Source organism: Balaenoptera musculus, chromosome 4 (assembly GCF_009873245.2).
Source record: "Balaenoptera musculus isolate JJ_BM4_2016_0621 chromosome 4, mBalMus1.pri.v3, whole genome shotgun sequence".
Taxonomy (NCBI): Eukaryota; Metazoa; Chordata; class Mammalia; order Artiodactyla; family Balaenopteridae; genus Balaenoptera; species Balaenoptera musculus.
In genome coordinates, this window is record NC_045788.1 from 142,943,695 (window position 1) to 142,964,419 (window position 20,725).

The window sequence follows — 20,725 nt, forward strand, 5'->3', positions numbered from 1 at the left end:
TGAGGGTGTGTCGGCTGAGCAGGGCTGTGCGGGGAAGGTGCTGGGTAAAAAGACGGGAGAGCATGAGAAGCTGAGTGGGCTTGAGCTGGAGATAGTAGGAACCAAAGCTGGACAGCTGGGTTGGTCCGTGTTGTCATGGGCCTCGTGTGCCATGTTAAAACATCTAAAGTTTAGTCTGTCAGTTACAAGGAACCAAAAGGTTTTTGAAGGGGGGCAGGGCAAATGGGGTTTGGGAACTGAGTGAGATACGATCACCTTATTTTACAGAGAGCCCTGGAGACAGGATCTAAGACTCAAGACTCATCATAAATCCCTCTCCCCCTTTCCAGTCCATTCTACAGCAACACTCTTAGGAACAGCACCGACTGCTCATGTGGCATTAGACCAGTTCACGATGAAGCCTTTTCCTAATCTGATTTCTCACCACCTGCCTAATGTTTTTTACCCGTTAAAGAAGGAAGAAAGGAAGGGGAGGGAGGAAGTCAACCTGCACCCCAGGAAAGTGGTAGCCGTGGGGCAGCGGTTCTGTGCTTGCGGTGGTTTCTCCACAGTCCGTTCATCTCTCCACAGGTGTGTCGTGCTGTCCGACCCCTTGAAGGACTCCTCCCGAACTCAGGAATCCTGGAATGCTTTCCTGACCAAACTCAGGACGTTGCTTCTTATGTCTTTTACCAAGAACCTGGGCAAGTTTGAGGATGACATGAGAACGTTGAGGGAGAAGAGGACTGAGCCAGGCTGGAGCTTCTGTGACTACTTCGTGGTGCAGGTACGTGGCTGGTAGTATAGAACTAGGCTGTCTCCTTCTTCTCTCGCTCCCTCTTTCATTCTTCATGACTAAGGCAGCTCTCTTTTGGTAATTCATATTGACATAGTTTTTAAAACCAAAAGACAGTACAGTAGGTAACAAATGATGCTTCATTCTCTTGGCTTCTTAAGCAGAGGATCAGAGATGGTCTGCTGAGTAATCATTCTGTCAGCTGCCCTGCTGCTTCACAGCTTGGCATCTAGCCTTTTATGAAGTGGCCTTGTCCTCAGAGTAATTCTGGTTTTGTTAGTGTCTCGGGCCTCCTGGGGTGTCTACCGTGGACATGGCTTAGGCAGAGGAGCCCCAGCAGTGGTGATGATCCTGATGATAAAGACGTCCACTCCCTGCCTGGCGCTGTGATTAAATTGTGACTTCCCAAGAACGTTTCCTCTGTAGTTTTGTTTTATAACCTTGGGTTCCAATAAAAGATTGTCTTAAGCTGGTTTCTTTACTCTAGTTTACAGAAGTATGGTCTGTAATCAACTCTTCCTCTCTTTTTTAAAAAAAATTATTTATTTATTTATTTATTATTATTATTATTTTTGGCTGCGTTGGGTGTTCATTGCTGTGTGCGGGCTTTCTCTAGTTGTGTCGAGCAGGGGCTATTCTTAGTTGCGGTGCACGGGCTTCTCATTGCGGTGGCTTCTCTTGTTGCAGAGCACGGGCCCTAGGTGCGCGGGCTTCAGTAGTTGTGGCTCGTGGGCTCAGTAGTTGTGGCTCACGGGCTCTAGAGCACGGGCTCAGTAGTTGTGGCGCACAGGCTTAGTTGCTCCACGGCATGTGGGATCTTCCTGGATCAGGGATCGAACCCGTGTACCCTGCATTGGCAGGCGGATTCTTAACCACTGTGCCACCAGGGAAGTCCCAACTCTTTCTCTTTTAAGAAGAAAAGTCTTAAGAGAACAAAGGGATGTGTAATAGAGTAGTTTGGGGGAGGAGACCTTCTTAATACTGCAGAGTGATAAGAATGTTGCTCTTAGGGTTCCTTGTTCTTGTTCACTGTGTTTTGACTGAAAAAGTGTAATTTTCATATTTAAACATCACTTGTATATTAATCATTGAAGAAATAATGCACTTTGAATAAGTAAAAAACCAATTCTCATTAGAAATTTTGAAGTTTATCTCTTATTCTGATGCTTCTGTCTTAGTGGTATTTGGATGATTTTGGTCACATAAGGGAATTTGAATGTGTTCATAATTCCCTGTATGATTGACCAATGACAGATCTTTCAGATTTCCCTGTCTCTTTACCCTTCAAGCTTATTAAGCTTATTTTTTAAGAGTAACAAACCAGGAAAGAGGGAGTCTAAATGAACCCAGTGGTGCTGGTTTAGAATCAGTGTGAACCCATGGTTGGACGGCTGCTGGCTAGATAGATTCACAAATACAGAGGTATGTGTAGGTGAGGGTTAATACATATACATATATTTCCTTGCTCTCTCCTCTGATGGGGCCTAGAAAAAAATGACACCTCAGTAGCAATGAACACACTCAGTGCCAAGTTCTTGGTTTCTAAACTGCATTCTCCAATAAAAGGTGCCAGGGCTCCTGTGGAAGTGGTTGATTGCAGGGCTGGTGTAGGGAAAATACAGTATCGTGTAGAACCAGAAAGTTAAGAGGTGCACAAGAAAGGTGGAGGTCTGTCAAAAGAAGATACGCACCACCTCCAGGAGCCCCCTCAATGGCCAAAGCGGGAACAGTTTGTGCAACAAAATAAGTACTAACAGACTTCGGTTTTAACCCGTGGGGTAAAATTCATATCCATGAGTCTATATAGATATAAATAAATAGGTAAATGGAGGAGAAAATTCTGCTCTTCCATATAGCAGAATTCTAATGAAAAAGTGTGTGTCTGGGGGCCAGGGAAACACTGAGGACGAGAGGCTGACCAGTCAGGCCCCGTCTGCTGGTAGGTCACGCAGAGACTCGGGGGATCATGTTGGCCGTTCCCTGCTTCTTTCTGGTCTTCTCTCTGTGTGTGCATAAATGTTGACATGTGTGGTCATTAAATTGATCTTTTCTTGGTATAGCACAAGCGTTATTCATTATGCTGCATGCTTTTCTCTGTTGTAATCTTTCATAGCTACTTGTTTCAAAACACTGATTTATATTTTTGCTTTTTTTTTTTAACTTTTTTTGGGTAAATAGGAGGAACTTGCCTTTGTTTTTGAGATGCTGCAGCAGTTTGAAGATGCCCTGGTGCAGTACGATGAGCTGGACGCTCTGTTTTCTCAGTATGTTGTCAACTTTGGTGCTGGGGGTGAGTAATGAAATTTTAGAAACAAATTCTTTTCTCAATATAGCTTTCCCCACTTTTGAATAGTATGGAAGCTGCTGTTTATTTACCTAATGATTAAATCATCTTTTGTTGTTGTTTTTTAAAAAACATTAAATACAATATATTCGCATGGTTCCTATAGGAAATGAAATGAGAATTAAGAATTAGTCACTTACACTTGTAGAAGACTCTTGAGTAATGAAAGTGTTTAAGAAGTTGTTTTTTAGATATAAAGTGTCATTTCTACAACCTACAGCTGGCTAGTGAGGCTTCTGATTCTGTGTCTCCTTGCTAGCATAAGAGTGGGAATCTTTTTCTTCTGTTGAGAGGTTGTCTTTATAATATTTGAGAGTTCATTACAGTGAGTCCGACATGACACCATTGTAAAGGGTGTTCATCTTTCTTTTAAACTTTTAAATGATGTCTTAAAGTCTTCTAAAAATACAGAACTAGCACAGTGACCCATATACAAAGAAAAAGTTTATAATTGTGCTTACTTTTCTTTGCTTGGTGTTTATTTTGAAAGAAATGGCATCATATTATCATGACCTTTGTCTGTAGCTTGTTGTTCTTACTAACAGTCCGTCACAGGCATCTCTTCAAGCTAACAGATCAGGTTCTAAGCTATTTCTGATAATAGCTGCAGAGTGCTTCACGGTGTGGATTCGTTAGACTTTATTCAGCCCACTGGTGTTGGACATTTGGGTTGTTTCCGCTCTTGCTACCACAAGCAGTGCTGTGATAGACATCTTTGTTGGGGGTTCTTTTGAGAAGCTTTGTCACAGTGTCTGAAGAAAGGCATGATTCCAAGGAGCCACTGTAGTGTCTGCTAGGAGACCTGTAGGGAGTGAGGTGCTGGGACAGTCAGCGTGGGCTGTGGGCACTGCCCTTGTTCTGGGAGTGATGAAATGTCACCCATTGAGTCCCACTCCAAAACAGTTTTTATGCAGTTCAGGTTTGGATCTCCTTACTTTGCTGAGACACAAACATAAGCATATAACCAAAGCAAAGTATTTACCAATTAAGTTTTAAAAATTTAGAAGAGGTAAAATTCCATTTCTTATATCTTACATATCCATATTATACATATATATCTCAAATAGCTCACATGTTTCTTACATTATATTTCACATAATTTCTTTGTTCTCTCAGTTTTAAAATAAACCTGGAGCAATTTAAAATCCAAAAGTAAGCCTGGACCAACTTTAGCAGCTAAATAATATTGTTCATTTTTGTTCATTCATACAACAGATACTTCCTGAGAGCCCACTCTGTGCCAGGCCCTGTTCTAAATACAGTAGGGAACAAAACAGAATTCCTTCTTTCATGGAGTTTACGTGAAGGGGAAACAGAAACAGAAAAACAAAAGTGTGACTTAAAGTCAGGTAGTGAGACTAGTAAGTGTGGCCTGCAGAAGAGGACACAGGTGCAGAGGTAGGGTGACGGTAGGTGCTGTTCAGTGTTAGACAGATGGCCTGGGAGGCTCTCTGAGGAGAGGCCTGACTGAAATGTGGGGGGAGCCAGGAGAGTGCTGGGGATGGGGGCCCCGGCAGAGGGACCTGCTGGGGAGGGGACCCTGATGGGTGGGGGACACCTCACTTAGTGGGCACTGAATCAGCTGAGTCTAAGTTCAGATCAGTAAAGGATGCTCTGCTGTATTTGGCACTTCAGACATATAGTAACGTCGGTGTGCCAGTGTTGAGTCACTTCCTGAAGAGAACATACAATTAGATGGCTGTGACACCTCTCTTTTGGATTGAGAAGGGTAGATTAAAAAATTTTTCATAAAGATTGAGTGACTTGTTACTGTAGATTCTTATATTTATTTTAAGATCACATTTGAGTCTTAGGGCTGTAAGTTAAAATCGAGGAGTCTTATTGGAAATTTTTGACAGTTAAAGAATTTTTCTCCTCTGCTTCCTGCTACTACGTCTTCCTTGTGCCTGCCGTCCCTTCCTCTAGGAGCGTGACCCAGGTATTGACATGGTTGAGCTGAGGCAGGCACGAGGCTTAAATAAGTCAGGCAAAGTGCGGAAATGAAGGAAGATGAGCCGCACAGCACGCTCAGCCTGCTGCCGCCCGGGCCTCGCCCCTCCTCCTGGGGCCGACCGACCGCAGAGCCTGAGGTGTCCCTGACCCTCGGCCTGGCAGCCTCTGGTTGCATCCTGACCTGCTCAGGACCTTCTGGGCCTGGTACGGCGTTGTGCCCCGTGGCCGACGGCCTGTCCCCCAGTGCTCGTCACCAGGTGCCAGGTACCCAGTGGGTGTTCTTGCGGTCACCACCCTGTCCCGCATCCCTAGACGGGGTCCCCACAGACAGAGGGGTGGGCCGGCGCTTCGGGCCTATCCAGTAGCTGAGCCACCTGTCGGTCCACGAGGGCTCACGGTCCTGCGCAGTGAGGTGGAGGAATCTGCAGTCAGCGCCTTTCACGATGTGTGTTTGTTTAGATGGTGCCAACTGGCTGACTTTTTTCTGCCAGCCGGTGAAGAGCTGGAATGGATTGATCCTCCGAAAGCCCATAGATATGGAGAAGCGCGGATTGATACAGAGGCAAGAAGCCACCCTGTTAGATCTGCGCAGTTACCTGTTCTCTCGCCAGTGCACCCTGCTCCTCTTCCTGCAGAGGCCGTGGGAGGTGGCTCAGCGCGCCCTAGAGCTGCTGCACAGCTGTGTGCAGGAGCTGAAGCTCTTGGAAGTGAGTGGTCTCTTTTCCCCATTTACCCGCTTCCCGACTGTTGGCGTAGAAAACGCGGAACCTTCGATCCCAGGCATTGAACTGTATGTGCTTAGGAAAGAGTTTTCTTTTTGTCAGTGTCCTTAATTTTTACTATATTATTTGCATACTTACTCTTTACACTGATTAACTAATTGCTCGAAAATGTAATTTCTGCTTTCAACACGGTGGAGCTCACTCATGTTGGCCCAAAGCGAGCCTCTTAGATCACTTTCTTTTTAAGGTAACTTTGGCTTATTCTGTGGAAGCTGGTCTTCACCGATAAAGATTACTTGCCTGGTGGACACACAGAATTAGGTTTTGTAGGTAGACGTTTGTTTTATTTCAGAACTGTCTTTTCAGATAAATGATTTTGCACATGAACATGCCGGTAACAATGTGAGTGATACACAGCAAGCTGTGCCATGTTAATTAGTAGCACGAAGTTTCATGGATGTACGTTATGAGTACGTGTGTGCATGTCTGTAGGAAAGAAACCAGTTAGCGAGGGCTTAAGTTGTTTATTTATAGTGAAATATTTGTCTTTATAGACTAATATCCTCCAGGGCTACTGAACTCTTTTCTTGCCCATAGCATCATAAACATTTTAGTGAGGTAAGGGAACTTTAATGACTGTCCAGTCTGAGGGTTCTCACCTTTTTTGTTTCAGTGACCTGTTTACATGGAAAAATGCACATATGCACATACAAAATGTTACACATAATTTCAGAGGATTCATAGGCACCCCCATTCCCTGGTTAAGAACTAAGTGGATGGTCTAATTCCATCTTGTAAATGAGGAAGGTGGGTCTGGAAGTGGTTAGATGACCTGTAGGTAACATAGCTAGGCACAGAATCAGATCCTCCCAGCCAGGCCGCTGTCCTTTCTGTCGTGCTCCACACCAGGGCTCGCAGGGGCTCAGTTACAGAAGACCCAGGGTAGCCGGCGGTAGGGGTAGTTTTCATGTTATAGTAATTTCTGTTTTGTGTTCCCTAGAAAACTAAATAGGTGGCTCAACACTTAGTTTGAAATGACCTTAAGGGGTCTGCACGTTTTTTTTAAAACCCAAATGAAGAGACACTGTTTTAGTTAATTTCTAAGGAAGAGATGCCTAGCCTAGCTGAGTCACAAACTTGAGAATTTAAGACTTTTTATCAAATTATTTTTGTCCTTGGACATCTAATCAAGCGTATGAGGAAAAATAACATTTTCAACCTTGAGATGATACTCTTGTGGCTGCCTGTCACCGAGTAGATTTCGATAATCTGCTTTGGCTACTCCTGTGTAGCTGTACAGACTGGGGTGGGCGGGGGCTTTGCTTCATTTAATGGGGCAGGGCTGCCTGTGTTCATGGGTGCCTAGAGAGCTTACTGACTTAGAGATTTTGTCTTGTTACTGGACTGGGGAAAAACATGGGGCGTGTATTAGAGTCCAGGCAGTTCAGCCGTGGCGCTTTCAAATTGGGGTCACCCCAGGAGGGACTTTCAGGACGTGCACGGATGTGGGCAGGTGTGGGAAGCCACGGACGGTGGTCGGAGCCAGCCTGTTCAGTGCTGGGCCCAGCCGGTCACAAACTCTCTTTTTCAAATTCTTTTTCTTGCCTTAGACAGTTGACTAGTCAGTCAACTGCCAGGCTGCAGAGAGCAGAGGGAGCGTCGGGGGGCCTCTGGCCCTGCAGGAAGGAGCAGGGTGCCGCCCACACTTCTTTCTCCTCCCCTCCAGGCCTTCTGGAAGCTGGAAGGCAGGGCGCCCGGGGACGGGGTACACTCAGCTCCCAGGCAGGCGGCCGGGACAGCCAGTGTGGGGAGCGGATGCCACTAGCATCTTTGCCCGCCGCGTGTGGGGACGGTGTCCTACTCACTTGCTGTGCGGTGGGTCCCCTGGCTTGGCCTGTGTCCCGAGTTCTGTAGAAGTCGCTGGAACGGGTCAGTTTTTACCCTCTTGGCTGGAAAGAGAACCGAGTGAATGGTGGCGGGCGGCGTGAGCCGGGGCGGGGGCAGCGGCCGGGACGCCTGTCCTCCAGGGCGGCTGCTGCCGGGCCGGGTGCTCCCTGCAGCTCCCGCCCCGGCTGGCGCTCTTCCCTTTCCCCAGCGAGCGCGGTGGTCGCTCCCTGCGTGAAGGCGCTCCCCCCGCTCTTGCTCTTGGCGCTTGTCTGCTGCTGCTGCAGAGCGAGCTGGGTGCTGGAGTCGGGGAGGGAGCTGCACTGTGGTCCCCTCCTCCCCGAGGACACGGCTTCCCGTTCCCTGTCCCCCTCGTGCTGTGTGACCGTGCCCCACTTGGTGTCCCCTGGTGTCAGGGCAGCAGACGGGGCGGCCGGGCCCGTTGAGGTGCCTCCTCAGCCACCGTCGCTGGTCCCGGCGGGCACCTGGCATGCCCCGGGCGCGGCGCTCCTGTGGGGCCGCCTGTCCTGTCTGCTGTGCTTCAGAGGTGCCTTCCGCTCTCGCCCCAAGCGTGGCTCCTGTCCCGAGTCAGGCACCCTTCGTGAGGGGCAAGCTGCAGGGCGACAGTGCAGCTCGGAGGCCAGCAGCGTGGGCCCCGAGCAGCCCACCTGCACGGGACGCCCCCCGCCTTCCCGCTCGGCCCTGCGGATGGGCGCCCAGCAGTGGCTGCCTGTGGGTCGGGGACCCACGAGGTGACGCGAGTTCAGGGTGGTCAGCCCGTTGTCATCCTTCAGGCAAGTGAGGACACTCCTTACTGGCGTCTTCTTGGCTCTTTCTTTGAAAAGATGACACTGCAGAGGGCATGCAGGACTTCACACACAGAATTCTTCTCTCAACTTTCTCAACTGAGATTCTTTCTCTAGGTAGTTTGGGGGCGGGGGGTTGTTACAGCTTAAGCTTTGCAGTTGGCAGTTAACCCGAAAAGTTTATTCTTAGAGTTTCTTTAAATTTTTATGGAAACAATGAAAATTCAAGACTCAGAATTGTTTACTTTTTCTGTACATTTGATTGTACCCTCCAAACTAGACTCATTTCCTGTGTCTGGCTAGCTTTCTGGTGACTATTGTTCACAGTCACGTCCACGGCCAGAGGCCGGCATGGAGCCTTGGGTTCTGCTGCACAGGGCCTGGCGGAGCCGCGCGGGCACAGAGGCCAGGGCGTCAGGCAACGCGCAGGCTGAGCTGGTACGTGGTTCTTCTAGGGTTAGGCCACGCTTGTTCATCCTCTTAAAGCCAAAAGCCTAAGTATTGCAGCCGTCTTGTGCATTTCTCATTGTAGCATTTCTTCTGCAGAAAATGCTGTGTGTGTTTGCTCTTGTGGCTTGTAAATCATGCCCTGGTAACTTCCTGGTTGGCTTATCAGTTGATTTTAAAATATCTTCTCTGAGTAGGAGGCACTGTGGTGGCCAGATGCCAGCTCCGGGGTGGGGCCTGGAGTCACACCCCAGGGGTGCTACCTGAGGCCTGGGGCCGGCTCCCCGACTGCAAATGTGTGAACGTGGAAATTGTACCTACTCCCTACAGCTGCTGGGGTCAAGGAGTAACACCCGGAAAGTTATGTCAGTTCTGTGTGAGCTCCAGTGACTCCATTACAGAGTATTCCTTTTTTGTCTACAACGTTTAAAAGATTTCCTCCCCTTTACCAAAAGTTGAGTATATTTTCTGTATAAATTTGGAAAATACAGACAAATATACAGAAGAAAATGTCATTGCTTATTCTAAAGCAAGAGGTTCCCTTTTTGGTCTGTGGCCTTTCTGTCTGGAGAAGAGCTGCTGTTTGTTTAATTGGTCCTGTTTCGGATGTTTGGATTGTTCAGCAGTGTCTGCAGTTGCAGGAGTGTGTATCCTTGTACGTCATCTTTATGCAGTGCATTCATACAAGTAGAATGGCCAGTTCAAGGATGCATATGTCTTTAACGCTTTTAGTGTACATCGCCAAATTGCCTTCCAGAAAGATCTTCCCATTTTTAGTTACACTAGCAGTGCTATTTTCCTGCATCTATGGTAAGAAAGAAAGTAATGTGTGTGTATATTTTAATCTTTACCAGATTGGTAAACGAGAACAATATAAGGAAGATATTTTCTAGAAGGCCGTTTTATTTTTGTCACAATGACTGCCCAGAGGATTTCTGTTTTAATGTGTCCGCCTCAGCTCTGACTTGTCTGTTATCAGCTTCGGTTCTGCGTATGTTCACAGGCAGGGCGGGCCAAGAGGGATCAGCACTCTTCAGGGTCTAGAGACAGGCCGGTGCTGTGTGTGCGCGGCCACTGCCCCGCTGGCCGTGTGCGCGGGGCCGTGTGGGGCAGACCCTCCAGGCTGACCCGGAGGGGGAAGGCGAGCCACCCAGGCCTGCCAGCTGGCATTGCTCCTCCAAGGTTCAGGCCCCGCAGAGGACAAAAGCAGAGGTGTGGCCGAGGAGCGCACCTCGGGGTCGTCGAGTGCTTGCTGTGTACCAGCCACTCTGCTGGGCTCCTCCCCACGTGGATAGGTGGGGGTCGTTGTGTGACCTTGAGCCTTGCGGCCCTGAACTGGGAGAGCAGTAGGGGCGGACAGGAGGAGGTAGCCGTGAAAGGTGTCGACACCGGGGAAAGCCAGTGGTTCCCAGGAAAAGGGAAAAAGCGTTCAAGGGGGAACTGCCCAGTACCGTTCAAGAAACAGTTGATTACCTGCTGGGCACTGTGGTAAACACGGTGGTGAGGGAGAGGGCCCGCAAATGCGCAAGAAATGGGTCCCACCTACCCTCAAGAGACCCGCAACGGGGCGCGCGGGGCCAGCAGGTGAGCAGGCCGGCAGCGCCCGGGGCCGCCAGGCCGTGAGAGCGGGATGTCCGGGAGGTGGCGGGGTGCCAAGCAGGGAGGGGCAGCTTGCGTGGGCGCGTCGCAGCGCCTGACTTGTGCCGGGGAAGGTCTGCAGAGGTGGTCTTGTGTGAGCTAGGTTTTAAAAGATTCATTCATTCGGCAGTTATTCGTTGAGCACCTGTTTTGTGCCAAGCAAGCATTTATTCTAGGCACTGTGTTTTTAGCAGAGAGCAAGACAGACCAACCCCTGCCCTGTGGAGGAGCTTTGGTTTTCACGGGCTGAGTCAGGATCCACAGGTGGACGTGGCTTGGGTGGCAGGTGCAGAGAGAGTAGAGTGCGTTTCAGGCAGATAAAATTCACTGTTATTTGAAGAACTCTAAAGGAGCTTAGTCTTGCTAGAACTTAAGGGGTGAGGCAGGGCTTGGAGGTGAGGCTCCAGAGGTACTGGAAGCCAGGTTTTGAAAGTGTACGTCATCTGGAGGGTTGGATTTTATTCTGTAGCTGTTGGGAAGCCCTTGTTGGGTTTGAAGCTGGGGTGCCGTGCAAGGTGTTAGGACCTGGAGGTGGAGGTGGAGAGAAGCGAAGGGTTAGGAGGAGGCGTGGAGAAGAGTCCGAGGTGCAGCGGAGTCCGAGGAGAAGGTGAGGCCTGAGCCCAGGCGCTGGGGTAGAGTCTGAGTACATGAGGTAAAACTTATTCAATGAATACACGGTTCCGAGTCAGCTGAGTCTCACACCAGCCACGAGTGATTATTATTTTATGAAAGATAAAACAACAAAGCTTCTGCAAGATAATATGGGAGAGCATCTTTACGTCCTTGAGGTTACCAGGTGGTTCTTAAACAGGACACAGAGGCACTGGCCAGAAGGGAAGTGCATGGAAATCAGAGCTGCTCTTCATCAGTCAGCACCACGGAGGGGGTGACGGGGCCGCAAGCTGTGCGGTCAGGAAGGGCTCTTACCCAGGATATGGGAGGAGCTCCTACAGATCAGCTTAAAAGACTGACAATAGAAAATAGGCAAATGAAGCTATCCAGATGGCCAGTAGGCATATGAAAAGGTGCTCAATCTCATTAATTATAGTGAAATGCAAACTACCACCACAGTGAAGCCCCCCCAGTGGCTGAAGTAGAAAGACCTGACAAGTGTTAGTGACGGGGGAGGAGCCGGAATTCCCTCCTTGACGAGGAGCGTGGGAGTTGGCGCCACAACTTTGGAAAACGGTTCGGCGGTGTCTGCTGGAGCCAAACCTGCGCGTGCCCTGTGAGCCGGCAGTCTCCCCCAGGTCTGCACGGGAGGGTGTTCACAGGTGTCCAGGAGACAGTGCCGGGATGCTCGTGGTGGCGTCATTCGTGACTGCTGGAACCGGAAATAACCCAAATGTCCATCACGTACAAGGGAAACAGTGACTGCCGTCTGTTCAGACAGCAGACTGGCGTCTGGCAGTGGGAACGAATGAACCTGGAGTCTCATGAACGTAAAGTTTAGCTGGAGTGGTCAGACGCCGAAGAATACCTGCCTGTTGATTTCGTGTACAGGTGCAAGAGGAAGCACAGATGTTGTGTCGGGAAGCGTGTGGCGGCCGCGGCCCTCCAGCGGGGCGGCCCCGTCAGGGTTCACGTTAGGATGCTGGGTTTTTCAGTATTTGGGTTATATTAAAAAAGGTAGTTTTAGCAAAAGAGAATGAAAAGAATGCCTTTAATCGTATGCTTGGAAAATGGTAAAGCGGCTCTTGCCGTTACCAGTAACACTGATAGCAGAAGAAGAGAGAGGCTCGGAGAAAACTAAAGGGTGCATGTTAAGGAGTCAGTTTTAAAAAGTCTGTTGTTCACGAAGGAAGTTGTCCAGAGGGACCCGGAGCCCATGGAAAGGCGCCCGCACCCTTCCTGTTAGGGCGTGTGAGCTGTGAGACGCCGCAGGGTTCCGGCCGGGGCTTGGCCCTCGCGCGGGGGCAGGGCTTGCTCTTTGCCAGGTGCAGGCAACGTGGGTGCTGGGGTGGGCGGCCTTCAAAGGGACACGGGCTGCTGCCATCTGTAGACGTGTGGCTCCTGGGTGAGAACCTTGTGGGCCGTTGGCACCCCTCGTGTGTTTGTTGGAGTGCGTGCGCCCTGTGCGCCCTGCGGAGCTCGCCCAGTTCGATTGCGGGGAGGCACGTGCTCTGTCCAGGGTCCCCGAGCTGCATCCTACCGACCAGCGCTCTGTGTGTCCCTTTGAGGGTGCTCCACTCTGGGCAAGGGAGTCAGTTGTACCACTTTATGAAAGTTGCTTCTGGTCATGTAATTTTTTTTCTGTACTGATTTTTTTCAAAGGATCTAAGCAGTTTGTCTCATTTTTCAAAGACTGGGTAATTTAGCGTTTGTAGGAACGTTAGATAGCATCCTCTGTTCTCTCCGGTTGGTGCCACGTCCTTTTGCTTGTGCTCAGGGTGTGTTGAAGGAGTCCTTCTTACATGAGTCAGTTTCATCAGCTTATGCGGCTCTTCCCTTGTCACCTGATGCAGCAGCACCTCTTACTGTCCCACTTTGAATAGGACTAATTAGCGTCTCACCAAAGCTAGGACACCAGTTGTAAGATACCTCATGATATTAGTGCCACCAAGAAGACAGTCTACTCTGCCAAGTGTGAGTGTTAAGATGCCCTTGACTGTGAGGCATTCCTATGTCAAAAACACTGAAACGCAGAAAAAAAGTCCATCTGAGAATCAATCATATACGGTAGATGCTTTTGAATTTCTGATGACATTTTATTGTATCTCTAAGCAACAGGTGCTCTTTTTTACAAACATAATTACACCTAAAAAATTAATAGCAATTTCTAAATATCATCCAATATTTACTTAATGTTTAGATTTCTAGCGTTGAATGTGATCTTCTGGAATGTGATCAAGTGGTCATCTGAGGTCTTAGCTTCCCACCTTCACCTTATATGCTCTTTAAACTGAGAGGTGACCAGTGTTCAAACGTAGACTAAGTGATGACAGTCGGCCTTTTTGTAGGCTTCTTTTGTTAATAAGCTTTTAAAGTACATTATTGCAAGTTATATCCCTGCCAAGTCACTCAGTATCATCAGAAATATGACACCAAATAGAGTATTTGGACACAGATCGCTCCTTTCCTCCCGTAGGTGGACTGCTGTACAGGTCCCGTTTCTCTTTGCTGTAGTTTTGCAGAGACTGGGTAGCTGCTTGGAGGGGCAAAGGAGGGCGAGCGGGCGCAGGTGCTTCCCCCAGCGCTCTCCTCACGCGCCCGCGCCTGTGCCCCCAGGTCTCCGTGCCACCCGGTGCCCTGGATTGCTGGGTGTTCCTGAGCTGCTTGGAGGTGCTGCAGAGGATAGAAGGGTGTTGCGACCGGGCACAGATAGACTCAAACATTGCCCACACCGTGGGTCTGTGGAGCTACGCCACAGAGAAGGTAACTGCCCCAGTTCAGATGTGAGCCTCGGCCGAGGCTCTTCCTGCGGGGCTGGGGGACGGAGCTAGCTGTTCGGAGAAGTGCTGCTCACTTAGTCCCTGCACAGGCAGCTCTGGCTACTCCAGGGTGCGTCTGGAGCAGCGTGGGTGCAGTCGTTCCCTGCCGGTATCACCGTATCAGGCAGACATCAGACACTCGCTGCGCTCGTGCTAAAGGCGGGCTTCTGCTCCAGGAATGGGTGGGGGGACGAAGCAGGGTGAGTGTGCAGCCAGGTGCAGAAGTGCAGAAAATGACAGTAGTCCCGAGCGTGCATCAGGAAGGCCTGCCGCGGGAGGGGTTGAGGTGGGGCAGGCGCAGTGGGAGACCTTGCAAGCTTGGGAGAGCGTGGTGAACAGCACAGGCTGGGAATGACCAGCGTCAGAGCCACTCTGAGGATGATTACGTAGAAGGTTTGAGTTTGAAGTGATCCCAGTAAGATATATTTTCATATCCAGATGAGAATCATTTGGATAGGAAAGCTAAATTTCTTCTAGTATTTAGATGGTTTTAACTTTATATTTAAATTTGTAAATTCTCTGCTGACTCTTACGGCAAATTAATTGAAATTTGGGGTTTATCTCAACAGCTAAAGTCCTTGGGCTATCTGTGTGGACTTGTGTCAGAGCAGGGACCTAACTCAGAAGACCTCAACAGGACGGTTGATCTTTTGGCGGGCTTGGGAGCTGAACGGCCTGAAACAGGTACTTTTTGAGATGTCCCCGTACACGTGGTGGAAAGCAACGAGAATGTCGGCTGTAACTGGCACATATAATTTGGGTTCCGTGATATAATTACTCACCATTTGGGAAATTACACTCATTATTAGCTGACCAGATTAATACATAGGATATTTTACCTTTTAATAGCATAAAGAAATGTCAGAAATAGTTTAAGAAATTGTGGGACTTGCCTGGCGGTCTGGTGGTTAGGACTCTGCGCTTCCACTGCAGGGGGCGCGGGTTCCATCCGTGGTCAGGGAACTGAGATCCCACACGCTGTGCGGTGTGGCCAAAGAAAAAAAAAAGAAAAAAAGAAATTGTAACGATTCTTAAAAATGTGTCTTGAGTTTCTTGTAGGCTTAAATGAGCTGATCATGACTTTTTACAGCTCACGTGAAGTTTAAATGCACCAATCTTCCTCTGAATTACAGATGATTATTTTTCTCACGATATGGCCCGACAAATCCTTTTATTGAGTAAATTACCCCTAGGTAGTAAAGCACTTTGAAAGGAACGTTACTAATTCTTTTAGGTACGAACACAGTGATGAGTATGATTTAGCAAAACTGTTGCTGAAGTAGAGCATACCTAATGGCCTGAGAGGCCTCTTGCTGGATTGAATCAGTTTGTCAGGGAAAATGCGTTATGTGTGTATTACACTGTTTCCATCTGAGACCACATCAGATCATTTCGGAAGTAATTTAATTCATTGTAGGATTTGTAACACATACTTAAAAAATTCTAGTCTCTATTAAAGATAAAAGTATTACTTGAAGGGTTTAGACTATTTCATGAGTATATTAATTAGACAAGAATGTAAGTGATAACGTAGTTTCAGTCAGCGTGGGCTGTTTGTGATTTCCATAAGCATCAGACAAAGTCCTTTAGCTGTGACATGTGAGGCGGAGTGTAAGCTCACATGACTGGACACGGTGAAGATGAATAAGGGCTCTTACTTCCTTCTGTTTAAGCCAACGCTGCTCAGAGTCCGTACAAGAAGCTCAAAGAAGCGTTATCATCAGTAGAAGCTTTTGAAAAACACTACTTAGTAAGTATTACAAATCCTCCCTGTCTACCCATGGCAGAAAGCCCGCCTCTACTAGACTTTACTACTTTGTGACCTCTTGAGTTGGGAATGAGCTGGTATTTGGAACCTCCTTCTTGTTGGCCTTTGAAGTTTCTGTGGTACCCTAGGGAGTTGTGCATGAAACCTGGAATAGTTGGTTTATTAGTATCCATGGTGCCATAATTAGGCATAAAAGCATCTTTAGGTATTTATAATTTTGTTCACAATGGTATTGCTCATTCAGTAGAACAGAAATTGTAAGAAAGGATAGTGAATGGTTTTCTGTGTACAAAGGAACAATTTGAACCTGAACAGAGCTATTGTACTTGATTTTAAAGGACTTAAATTTGGACAGCCTTAGAAAGCAGTGCAGTAGAAGCTCGGTGGACCGTCTGCCTTCCCGAGTCACGGTTAATTCAACAGCATTTGACAGTAGTCTATAATACTGTCTCTGTCATCCAAAATGTGAGAAAGATATTAAAAATGTTACCCACAGATGGAAAATACTTCGAAAAAAACTATTCTGTGCCTGCTGAGTTCACGTTTCTTTTATTATTATGCTTTATAGTTTATGTACAAGTTAATGACTTTGTATAAATCACTATTACATAAAAACTCAAATAACACAAAAAGAGATACAAAGTAAAAAATTATGTTATATTAATAAGGAAGTCTTTTGCTTCAGCCTTGGGTAAATAAATGTAGGATTTGTCTAACATTAAAGTTAAAGTACAGAATTATTTGGTTCTTTGCTTTTCCGCAGGACTTGTCCCATGCCACCATTGAAATGTATACGAGTATTGGGAGAATTCGATCCGCTAAGTTCGTTGGAAAGGATTTGGCGGAGTTTTACATGTAATTGATTTTGAACTTTTCTTTGAATTTCAGACATCTCACGTGTAGTAAGAGGTTTGTTATGTAGGAGTTAATATGAAGTGTACATAACTTTGTAGAACAAAAAATGTAAACTGTTAACCAATCATCATTTCTTAAGAGAATTTCTTTGAAAAAGCCAGAGTGAGGTCAGCTTATTACCCTTAATAATTGTTACTGATCTTTGTGTTTCCTTCATTTAATTAATTTAATGAACTTACATGTAAATATTATATACATGTAGATAATATGTATACTATTATATGCAGTACATAGTATGTGTTCTATAGCATTTTCTCTAGTTGCTGTTAAGTGCCTCCTCAGAGGATTGAAAGCCTCGAGGTCAGTGACGTGAAGCACGTGATGTGTCAGGTCCGTGAGAGAGGGCTGAGCCGTGAGTGCTTGTGAGCTGGGGTGTGCAAACACTGTGAGCATTTCTAGTCTGGCTCCAGCTTTGGAGTGGATTCCAGAGAAAAGACTAAAAACGTGGCATATTTCTCACGTGTTTGATAAAGAACCCCTGCTGCCAGTGTAACTGCTAGTTCAAAGCACTGGGAAGAGATACAGATTATGAGGGAAAAGATGTTTACATTTTCTCAAAAGAAATGTGTGTTTGAAATGGTATCTTGAAATCTATAGTTAGTCATTTCGTTAGATGAAACAAGAAAGAATAATTTACTTTAACTGATTGCAGGGCTCCGAAGGGATTTGTAGATCATCTAAGTGAACTTCCTAGTGTTTCAGGTGTGATTGGAGCAGGGAGTCAATTGCACAGCTGAGTAATGCTGGAGCTGGAGGTCGGCTCTCCTGAGTCTCCAGCTAGTGTATCTCATGACTGAATCAGTAGCCATGTCCTCAGGTGCTGTGAGCTGAGGCTTGGAGCTGCAGTGGGGTGATGCTGGCCTGCTAACTGGAGACTTGGGTCCTGGTTCTGGCCTGACCATGGACTAGCCAGGTGACCCTCGGCCTGGGTCTCCGGGGACTGGATGACAGATGGTCTCCCTTCCAGTGTAAGTGTAAGAATCTTTGGCTGGAGATAGTAACTGAAGAAGTATATAGAGGGTTCTGACCCCTTTAAAAAATGGGGGAGGACTTCCCTGGTGGCGCAGTGGTTAAGAATCCGTCTGCCAATGCAGGGGACACGGGTTCGAGCCCTGGTCTGGGAAGATCCCACATGCCGTGGAGCAGCTAAGCCCGTGCGCCACAACTACTGAGCCTGTGCTCTAGAGCCCGCGAGCCACAACTACTGAGCCTGCGCTCTAGAGCCCACGTGCCACAACTACTGAAGCCTGCGCACCTAGAGCCCGTGCTCCACAACAAGAGAAGCCACCGCAATGAGAAGCCCGTGCACCGCAACGAAGAACAGCCCCCGTTCGCCACAACTAGAGAAAGCCCACGCACAACAACGAAGACTCAATGCAGCCAAAAATAAATAAATTTATTTTTAAAATTAAATAAATAAAATAAAATAAAAAATGGGGGAGGGGACCATAAAAGTCTAGAGAAACCGACACATGTAATTGATAGGTTTAAAATTTATTTGAGAATTTGGGAACTCTCATTGCTTCCGAGGTAAGCCTGGGATGTTGTCCCAGGATGCTTAGAGAGCGAGTGCTTGTTTGGTGCTGGCCTTTGTCCCGTGAAGTCAGTAACCCCAGCCCTCTGGGAAAGGCCAGGGCATCCACGTTGTCACTGAAGCTTTGGCACGCTCTCATTAATTGGGTTTTAAACTTTGTTATATTCTGAACGTCTTGAGGGTTTACATTTGGGTGATAAGTGTTGATATTTAAATTCCTCATAGTTCTCTGTAAATCTTCGAAACCTGCTCATTGCTTTTGCCTGAGTTTCTGACTTGAGTCAAGCTCCCCTGTCGGCTGGCCTGTGTAGACCCTCTGTGCTGGCCTGTTTTCAGCAGGTAGTGTGGCCCCGAGCCCAGGTTTCGAAGCTTCCTCCATAACTAGTTGTGTGCCTGTAGACAGAGCCTTCCGCTTTCTTCACGCTTGGTGTTCTTATGTCAGCTTGAAATCGTGAATGGTGCCCTCACGTTCTTATCCAGAGATTCAACTCTGAAGGCTCTTTGGCTGGTGTAGGATGCTGGGCAAACAGCGTGTGTGGGATTCTCAGCTTGAGCGCATTTCTCTGGTCCTGTTAGGTGTTCCTGATTTCTTGTTCTTTCTCGTATGGGGGGTGGTCAGAGAAGGACTGTCTGCAGGTGGCACCAGTTTCATGGTGTGGGGTTGTCACGGGTGGAGAGCAGGCCATGAAAGGTTATGTCTGAGTTTGTTGATTATCACGACCCATAATGAAAGCTTCTGTTTGTTGATTTGCAAGGAGGAAGAAGTCTCCCCAGAAGGCAGAAATCTATCTTCAAGGAGCCTTGAAGAATTACCTGGCTGAGGGCTGGGCACTGCCTATCACACACACAAGGAAGCAACTAGCTGAATGTCAGAAACACCTTGGACAAATTGAAAAGTATCCTTTAAGTTGAATACGTTCATGAAGTAGGAGGATTGCTTTCTCTTTGTACGGCAGCAGTGCCCACCATTGAGGGTTTAATGAGTACCTGATAACTGGGGAGAAAAGCCTGCCTTGACACGCGTACCGTGTTGGATAGAAGCTGGTGCCTGGTCAGCGTATCTGACCTCTGCTTGAGTTCCTAATACCCTAGAGAAAGGGGAACCACCGTCGGGATGCACCCTCTGGGGACTGGAGGGGCTGTGGGTGCAGCGCCCCAGTGTGCGGTCCTCTGAGGCCCCTTGACTCTGCACTCAGCTACCTTCAGACCAGCAGCCTCCTGGCCAGCGACCGGCACCTGACTGAGAGCGAGCGGGAGCACTTCTGCAGAGAGATTCTCAGCTTCGCCAGCCGGCAGGCAGACAGCCCAGGTAAGGCTTGTTTTCAGACATTACTATGAAAAATTTCAAATGTGACAGAAAAGCAAAAATGATAATACAGCGTGTGTACTCTATACTGACCACCTAGATTCAGCAGTTGTTAACATTTTGCCATGTAGCAAACGTGTGTCTCTATCTTTCTTTTGTCTTTTTGCTGAACTTCAGAGCAGCTCCAGACCCTGGAACAGTGTAGCATCTTCTGAAAACAGAGGTGATCCCCTCACCACCCTGCCCACAGCTGGACAGGGTTCTAAGTCGGGCTACCAAGTTAGCCCCTCTTCAGGTCTCCCCCATTGTCGTGAAAAGTGTTCTTACAAATTATTTTATATGCAAAATAATTGGACTCGACTAGTCCACTCAGGGGTCACACACTGCATTTGATTGTTGTATCTCAGTTCTCCTTTAACTTAGAACAGTCTTTCCATCTCGTTTTCTTCCTCTTTTCCGGACACTGACCTTTTAAAATACAACAGCTTTATTGAGATAGGATTCACAACGTGCAGTATACGACTCTGTGGCTTTTGGTGTTGTCACAGACACGTGCACCCATCCCACAGTCAGTGTTAGAGCATTTTTATCACCTGAAAGAAACCCCACACTTATTTCCTCCCAACCTCCTACCACCCGCCATCCCCCGCAAGTCCCCGGGAACCACTGATCCACTTTCTGTCTCTGAAGATACGTGTTCTGGATATTTCACATAAATGGAATCATACAATATGTGTTTTGTTGTGACCGGCTTATTTCACTCAGCACAATGTTTTCAGGATTCAACTATGTTGTAGCGTGTGTCAGCATTTCATTCCTTTTTGTGACTGAATAATATTCCATGGTACGGATGGACCACACTGCGTTCATCCCTTCAGCGGTTGTTTGACAACAGGGTTGTACGGCACTGACTTTTTAAAGACATCGAGCCACTTGTCTCATAGACTATCTCACCGTCTGAAGTTTCTTGAGTATTTCCTTATGGGAATGTCCAACAGCAAGGTAGATCTCAAAGCCTTAGGTTCAGGCTAAATGTTTTGGCAAATATACTTGAAGAATTGCCGTGTAGTAAGATTAAATTTATTGTAATATTTAGCTTCTCATGTTCAGTTTATCAGGAAGAGTATTTATTTAAAATAGTCACTGTCTTAGCTCGAGCTGCCATGACAAAATGCCACAGACTGGACGCTTCAGCAGCGGGT

At 47.5% G+C, this 20,725-nt stretch overlaps 1 protein-coding gene across 3 annotated transcripts in view; it reads left to right on the plus strand.

Annotated features, from left to right (window-relative positions):
* The window catches only part of TRAPPC10 (trafficking protein particle complex 10), a 92,111-nt gene that overhangs the window by 45,904 nt on the left and 25,482 nt on the right, over window positions 1-20,725 (plus strand). For all 3 annotated transcript variants that reach the window (XM_036850264.1, XM_036850266.1, XM_036850265.1), the window contains exons 5-13: window positions 571-766; window positions 2,954-3,065; window positions 5,532-5,779; window positions 13,798-13,944; window positions 14,570-14,684; window positions 15,674-15,750; window positions 16,532-16,623; window positions 18,973-19,113; window positions 19,414-19,526. In XM_036850264.1, the coding sequence (XP_036706159.1) occupies window positions 571-766; window positions 2,954-3,065; window positions 5,532-5,779; window positions 13,798-13,944; window positions 14,570-14,684; window positions 15,674-15,750; window positions 16,532-16,623; window positions 18,973-19,113; window positions 19,414-19,526 (1,241 nt within the window). The remainder of the gene's footprint in view (window positions 1-570; window positions 767-2,953; window positions 3,066-5,531; window positions 5,780-13,797; window positions 13,945-14,569; window positions 14,685-15,673; window positions 15,751-16,531; window positions 16,624-18,972; window positions 19,114-19,413; window positions 19,527-20,725) is intronic.